We start from the raw sequence: 7,316 nt of genomic DNA, 5'->3' as shown, positions 1-7,316 counted from the left end.
AGAGTCTCACTGTGTTGCCCTGGGTAGAGCGCTGTGGCGTCACTGCTCACAGCAACCTTAAACTCTTGGGCTCAAGCCATTCTCCTGCCTCAGCCTCCCAAGTAGCTGGGACTACAGGTGCCTGCCACAATGCCCAGCTATTTTTTTGGTTGTAGTTGTCACTGTTGTTTGGCAGGCCTGGGCTGGATTTGAACTTGCCAGCTCTGTGTATGTGGCTGGTGCCCTAGCCGCTGAGCTACAGGCGCTGAGCCCAAAGACTAAACTATTAAAAAGAAGTCACAGTGTAGCTGTCACCAGCTCTGGTGCAGTGGCTTATGCCTGTGGTTGTAGCAATTTTGGGAGGCCAGGAGTTTGAGACCATCCTGGGCAGCACAGTGAGACCCCATCTCTAACCAAAAAGAATGGAAATTTAAATAAATTCTTTAATGAGTTCAACTAATTACTGATAAAACACTGGAAATTAGCTTAACGACTCCCTTGCTATTTTTATTACACTGTCAATGTGTTTAGCCAGTTTTCTTCCTAGAGATGAAAACTTTCATTTTAGCTAATCCTTTCCACATCATCACAATTTAGTGATAAAGGAGACTTTTCAGGTTAGTGATATAGTGAGCATGAATTTTTGTAGAAAATTCTGATTCTCTCATGTTTTAATATGGATTGTTTTTATTTAACTTTCAGATCAAAGGAAGTTGCCTTTGAACCACAAACTTCACGTTACTTAAATGAATTTGAAGAGCTTGCCATCTTAGGAAAAGGTGGATATGGAAGAGTATACAAGGTAGTTTTCCACATACTTGTTTTGACCTTCTGCTCTGCAAATAAGTGTACTGTGAGAGGTTGTTTTCATTATTGTTATCTGACATGCTCAATGGAAAATTACTGGAAATTACTTACTTTTCATTAAGATCTGTCATTTACAAGGAAGTAGTCAGATTCTTTTTTTTTCTAAAAGCATTGATATTTTAGGTGGATTCTGGAACTTTGAATTTGTGTTCTGTAGTTAATTTTTATTAAAAATGTGTTACTATAAAAAGTTGTGCTGGCTTCATGTCTATAGAATAGTAGTTATGGCACCAGCCACATTACACCCAGGCTGGTGAGTTTGAACCCGGACTGGACCAGCTAAACAATGAAGACAGCTGCGACAAAAATAGCTGGGCATCTTGGCAGGCACCTGTAGTTCCAGCTACTTGGGAGGCTGAGGCAAGAGAATCCCTTCAGCCCTAGAGTTTGAAGTTGTTGTGAGCTGTGATGCCATGGCACCCTACTGAGGGTGACGTTGTGAGACTCTTATCTCAAAAAAGAAAAAAAATTGTACTACTGTATTTTGAGGCTTACATAGCCCTTTTGCTGATATCCCTATTCCTGGAGCTTCCAGGGGTTAGACTGTCAATACAGTTTGAAAAGTTTATAGTCTCGCTGACTAGGGCTGGCTTCCCGGCACATAGTAAGAGGAAGACATGTCTTTAGTTTAATTTTATCTCTTTGGCTAGTTTGGATTATTTAAACTCAGATTAAAAGAATTTCTTGGCCAAGTGTGATGCGTGTAATCCTAGCACTCTAGGAGGCCAAGGCAGGTGAATTGCCTGAGCTCAGGAGTTCCTGACCAGCCTGAGCAAGAGTAAGATGCCATCTCTACTAAAAATACAAAACTAGCTGGGTGTGGTGACTTGAGAGGCTGAAGCAAGAGGATTGCTGAAGCCCAAGAGATTGAGGTTGCTGTGAGCTATGATGCCATGGCACTCTACCCAGGGAGAGTAACAGCAACAGCAATAATAAAGAACTTCTTTATTTAGTAAGAATTTAATGGTACAATTTGCTTTGTTTTTTCTTCTACTTTTTAGGTCAGGAATAAATTAGATGGTCAGTATTATGCAATTAAAAAAATCCTGATTAAGGGTGCAACTAAAACAGATTGCATGAAGGTATGATTTTTAAAACTTATTTATTTTGAATAATTGTGTATTTAGTTCCTTTTGAAAGCATTACATGTGTATGTTTGTATGTAGGCAGTTCCGGGGTTATGAATGAGATAGATTTTGAGAGTTTGTTCTTAAGTCAGATTTGTACGTAAGTTGGAACAGGTACATTTACTTATTACCTGTAGTAGCCTCTGTTCATGTCAGTCAGATGTTTGTTAGACTTGTTGTAATAGCCCCCATTCATAAGTGTGAGTTGTATAAAAGTCAGATGTTTGTAACTGTTTGGCAAATAGTAGATGGTATGGACTGCCTATTCACTAAAGATAGGGTTATAATAAAGTAGAATAACATCAAAACTAAATTTTTATTTGATGTAATTTTTATAGGTACTTCAGACTGACCACATTTCAAGTGGTGAGTCGGAGAAATTAATTTTTAAAACAAATGGTTAATATATAATATAGCTAGTTATAAAAAAACATGGCCCAGTTCAGGTCCCAGTCTGCTCCCTTATATGCCATGTTCCTGCGAAAATTGCCTTGTCCTCTGAGCCACTCTGTCTCCCACCCTAAAGAAGTTGTGACAGCAGTGGTTTTACATACCGTGGAGGACTAGAATGGGAATCAAAGGAGAGAATGGTGACAAGTGAGCTATAAAAAGGATAAAGTGCTATATAAATGTAAGTTGTTGAGTTGCTCTAACAATTCCCATTTGTCTATCACAAAAATATTTTCATTATTTTAACATAATTTAGATTCCTTATACAGAGGGATTTTTTTTTTTAATAGAGCCTCCTCGTCTTGTCATGAGAGTATGTTGAAAATACGTATTATCATCATTTAATGTTCCTTAATGAACACCATAGCTCAGCCTAGCCTACTTTAAATGTGTTGAGAACTTACATTATCTAACAGTTGCACAAAATCAACTAGCGCGAAGCCTATTTTATAATAAAATGTTGAATATCCCTTGCATAGCATATTGGAAACCTGAGAAAAGATCAAAATTTAAAGTATGTTGAAAATTCTGACCGTTTTGTGCTATTGTTAAGTCAGGGGTGGTGTGTATTTTGCCCTGTAATAAGGGCTATTTGATTCCATGAGCATTTAAGAAGTTGTCAGTAAAAGCAAAATTTAATTATGTTTCTTTTTTAGGTGTTAAGGGAAGTGAAGGTGCTGGCAGGTCTTCAGCACCCTAATATTGTAGGCTATCACACTGCGTGGATAGAACATGTTCATGTGGTCCAGCCACAAGGTAAGCAGTTTTTGATGATATAGTAATTGAAGGGTTGGCAAGGATTCGCCCAGAGACTGAATCTGGCCTGACCTTGTTTTCGGATATACCACAAGCTGAGAATGGTTTTTACAGTTTTGAGTAGTTATAAGAAATCAGAAGAATATTTTGTGAGAATTATGTGAAATGCAAAATTTCAATGTCAGTTATAGTTTATTAGAACACAGTCTCATTTATTTATATATTTTCTATTGTCTATGGCTACTGTTACACTGTAACTCAAGAGTCCTCAGACTTTTTAAACAGGGGGCCAGTTCACTGTCCCTCAGACCGTTGGAGGGCTAGACTATGGGCCCCGGGACTAGTCAGCTGCTAAGCGGGACAGGCAGTGGCGGCAAAAACACCCGGCGGGCCACATAAATGTCCTAGGTGAGCCACATGTGGGCTGTGGGCCGTCGTTTGAGGATGCCTGCTGTAACTGAATCGAGTACCTATGGCAGAGTTCCGTAGGGTCTTCAGAACCTAAATGATTGATGAACAGGTCCTCTAGAGAAAATTTGCTGACCCCTTGTATATTTGAACAGCTGTTTTTATAGTTTTTTTTTTCTTTCTTTTTTTTTTTTGAGACAAAGAGTCTCAAGCTGTCACCCTGGGTAGAGTGCCATGGCATCATAGCTCACAGCAACCTCAAACTCTTGGAATTTAGCGATTCTTTTGCCTCAGCCTCCCAAGTAGCTGGGACTATAGGTACCTGCCACAATGCCTGGGTATTTTTTTGTTGCAGTTGTCATTGTTTTAGCTGGCCCTGGCTGGGTTCAAACCTGCCAGCCTCTGTGTACGTGGCTGGCACCCTACCCAGTGAGCTACCAACACCACCAGTTTTTGTAGTTTTTTTAAATGTGTCAGGCCAAGTGGCTCATGCCTGTAATCATAGCACTTCGGGAGGCCAAGGCGGATAGATTGCTTGAGCTCATAATTTTGAGACTAGCCTGAGCAGAAAGCGAGACCCCCATCTCTACTAAAAATAGAAAAACTGAGGCAAGAGGATCACTTGAGCCCAAGATTTGGAGGTTGCTGTGAGCTATGATGCCACAGTACTCTACTCAGGGTGACAGCTTAAGACTGTCTCAAAAAAAAAAAAAAGAAAAAAATAAAGTAAAATGTGCCAATCTTGGATAAAATTGTATGTATTTTGTCAGAAAGTCATGGCTTTTTTAGATATATAATTTCATTTAGTACTGTTTGTATATTTTACCTCTCCCTTGACTATAAATTGGAAAAACTGGGCTGTTAGAAGATTTTTTTGTTTTTGTTCAGCAGACAGAGTTTCCATTCAGTTGCCATCTTTGGAAATGCTCTCTGACGAGGCAGAGGACAGGTATGTGGATTGGTGTGTACTTCTGGATACATTCCTGTGTTTCCCCGAAAATAAGGCCTACCCAAAAAATAAGCCCTAGCAGGATTTCTATGCATTTGTTAAATATAAGCCCTACCCTGATAATAAGACCTAGTGATGAGCGTGGCTATACAGCATATCTGCAAGGAGAGGAAGCAAGGAGAGCATTTCAGCAAGGAGAGGAAGACATCCCCTGAAAATAAGCCCTAGTGTGTTGTCTTGAGAAAAAATAAATATAAGGCAGTGTCTTATTTTTGGAGAAACACGGTAGGACATTACCTGCTGTTATTATCTTGGGTTATCTTAGCCTTTGGCTACAAGGAACTCAGGAGGAAAGTTTTAGACTTTCTTTTTTCTTATTTTCATTACAAAATGTTAAATTATTTCCTTCTGTTAGATATTTCCTTTCAGTATTTTAAATAAATCTTAATGCTAGACAAATTTGAGCCAGCGTTTTAGAAATTTAACAGTAGGTTTCATATAGACTTGAAGGAACAGTTGAGTTACTCTTGATCTTTTTGCAGTGACTTTGTTTTTACATTGACTTTGTCTGCACTGTTTTTTTTCTTCCAGAGATGAATATGGTATTAAAAATGATGGAAGTGGTAGCTCTTCTATTATCTTTGCTGAGCTTACCTCAGAAAAAGAAAAACTCTTTGGAGAATTGGACACTGAAAATCAGAATAACAAATTGATGAACTATACCATTAATTTAGTCATAAAAGACGACAATGAATTAGACTCGTCCTTTGAGCTCCAAGATAATGGTTTGGCTGATTTGTCTACCAGATCAATTGTTAAGCAGCAGCGGCTACTTAGGCATAACTCAGACCTAGAAGAGAATTTTACATCCACTGAAGAATCTTCCGAAGAAAATGTCAGCTTGTTGCAGCAGACAGAGGTAGATTACTTCACAGAACAGAACCTACCAATTTGATGTTTACCCATAGTAATTGAATGATGGACTGTGATTTTGTGTGGCCTTCCGTCTTCCTCAGCTCACTTCCCACCTCATACTCCTGCCTCTCTCAGCTTTGGCTTCTCTCTCCTCTGTTCAGTCTCTTGTATACACCATGTTCTCTTTGCCAAATGGCCTTTGTATTTGGTTTCACTTCTTTCACTTAGTTAATTCCTACTAACCATTTCTGACCTCGATTGGATCATTTACTTCTCTAGATAGATATTCTTGTAATGTATTGTGAAGCTGGAAACCTCATTCACCCTCTATTTCTATTGTATGTTAGCATCAAGCTCTAAAAATATATTTATGCAAAGGAGGCCAGACTCCATGGCCCATGCCTATAATCCTAGCACTTTGGGAGGCTGAGGCAGGAGGAATCACTTGAGGTCAAGAGTTCAAGACCAGCTGGGCAACATAACAAGTCTCTGTCTCTAAAAAAAGATTTTTTTTTTTTAATTAGCTGGCTGTGGTGGTGTGCCCCTATAGTCCTAGCTACTTGGGAGGCTGAGGTGGGAGGCTCAGGTGGGCTGAGTTGAGGCCAGGAGTTTGAGGTAAGCTGTGATTGTATCACTGTATTCACAGCCTGGGTAACAGAGCAAGACCCTGAGACCCGGTCTTCAAAAAAATGTTTTTGGGGGTGGTGCCTGTGGCTCAAGGAATAGGGTGCCAGCCCTATATGCTGGAGGTGGTGGGTTCAAACCTGGTCCTGGCCAAAAAAAAAAAAAAAAAAAAAGTTTTTTGGCTGAGTGTGGTATAATCCCAGTCTGTAATCCCAGTACTCTGAGAGGCTGAGGTGGTTGGATTGCTTGAGCTCAGGAGTTCAGCCTGAGCAAGAGTGAGATACCATCTCTACTAAAAATGAAAAACTGAGGCAAGAGGATCACTTGAGCCTAAGAGTTTGAGGTTGCTGTGAGCAGTGATGCCACGGCACTACGGAGGGGGACAAAGTGAGACTCTGTCTTTAAAAAAAAAATTTATATAAAATTTTTTGAGCATAGCTTTCAGTGAGTCCCAGTAGGATTGCCAGGTCAAATTTTAGAATACTCTTTTTTATTTTTATTTATTTTTTTGAGACAGAATCTTACTATGTCACTCTTGGTAGAGTGCTGTGGTGTGACAGCTCACAACAACCTCAAACTCTTGGGCTTAAGGGATTCTCTTCTCTCAGCCTCCCAAATAGCTAGGACTACAGGCGCCTGCCACAAGGCCTGGCTATTTTCTTGTTTTCTTGTTGTTTAGCTGGCCTTGGCCAGGCTCGAACCCGCCAGCCTTGGTCTACGTGGCCATTGCTGTAACCACTGTGCTATGGGCGCCGAGCTTCTCTTTTTTATTTATTTATTTATTTATTATTTTTTTGAGAGAGAATCTAATTATGTCGCCCTCGGTAGAGTGCTGTGGCATCACAGCTTGCAGCAACCTCAGACTCTTGGGCTTAAGCGATTCTTTTGTCTCAGCCTCCCAAGTAGCTGGGATTACAAGTGCCCACAACTCCTGGCTATTTTTTGCTGCAGTTGTCATTGTTGTTTTAGCTGCCCCGGCCAAAAACTGCAAAAAAAAAAAAAAAAATTGTAATGCTCAACATATATGGATAACAAAGATGAATACAAGTGACATTGAGCACCTCTTACTATTGCAGAAGTTAAACATGACTTGAGTATTACAATTTTTTTTTTTTTTTGAGATGGAGCCTCAACCTATCCCCCTGGGTAGAGTACCATGGCATCACTCTCACAGCAACCTCCAACTCCTAGGCTCAAGCGAGTCTCCTGCCTCAGCCTCTCAAGCAGCTGGGACTACAGGC

General features: G+C 40.0%; 1 protein-coding gene across 2 annotated transcripts in view; it reads left to right on the top strand.

Annotated features, from left to right (window-relative positions):
• EIF2AK1 (eukaryotic translation initiation factor 2 alpha kinase 1) overlaps window positions 1–7,316 on the top strand; it is a 45,302-nt gene that overhangs the window by 15,644 nt on the left and 22,342 nt on the right. The window contains exons 5-9 of one of the 2 annotated variants that reach the window (XM_023518631.1): window positions 682–781; window positions 1,848–1,928; window positions 3,080–3,179; window positions 4,479–4,536; window positions 5,128–5,455. In XM_023518631.1, coding sequence (XP_023374399.1) covers window positions 682–781; window positions 1,848–1,928; window positions 3,080–3,179; window positions 4,479–4,536; window positions 5,128–5,455 — 667 coding nt within the window. Of the gene's footprint in view, window positions 1–681; window positions 782–1,847; window positions 1,929–3,079; window positions 3,180–4,475; window positions 4,537–5,127; window positions 5,456–7,316 lie in introns of both variants that reach the window. The other variant, XM_003798928.3, reaches the window with a different exon arrangement.

Source organism: Otolemur garnettii, unplaced genomic scaffold (assembly GCF_000181295.1).
Source record: "Otolemur garnettii isolate 467f Iridium unplaced genomic scaffold, OtoGar3 scaffold00142, whole genome shotgun sequence".
Classification (NCBI taxonomy): Eukaryota; Metazoa; Chordata; class Mammalia; order Primates; family Galagidae; genus Otolemur; species Otolemur garnettii.
Note: the sequence above shows the minus strand (reverse complement) of the source record. Positions and strands in the feature narration are given on the sequence as shown.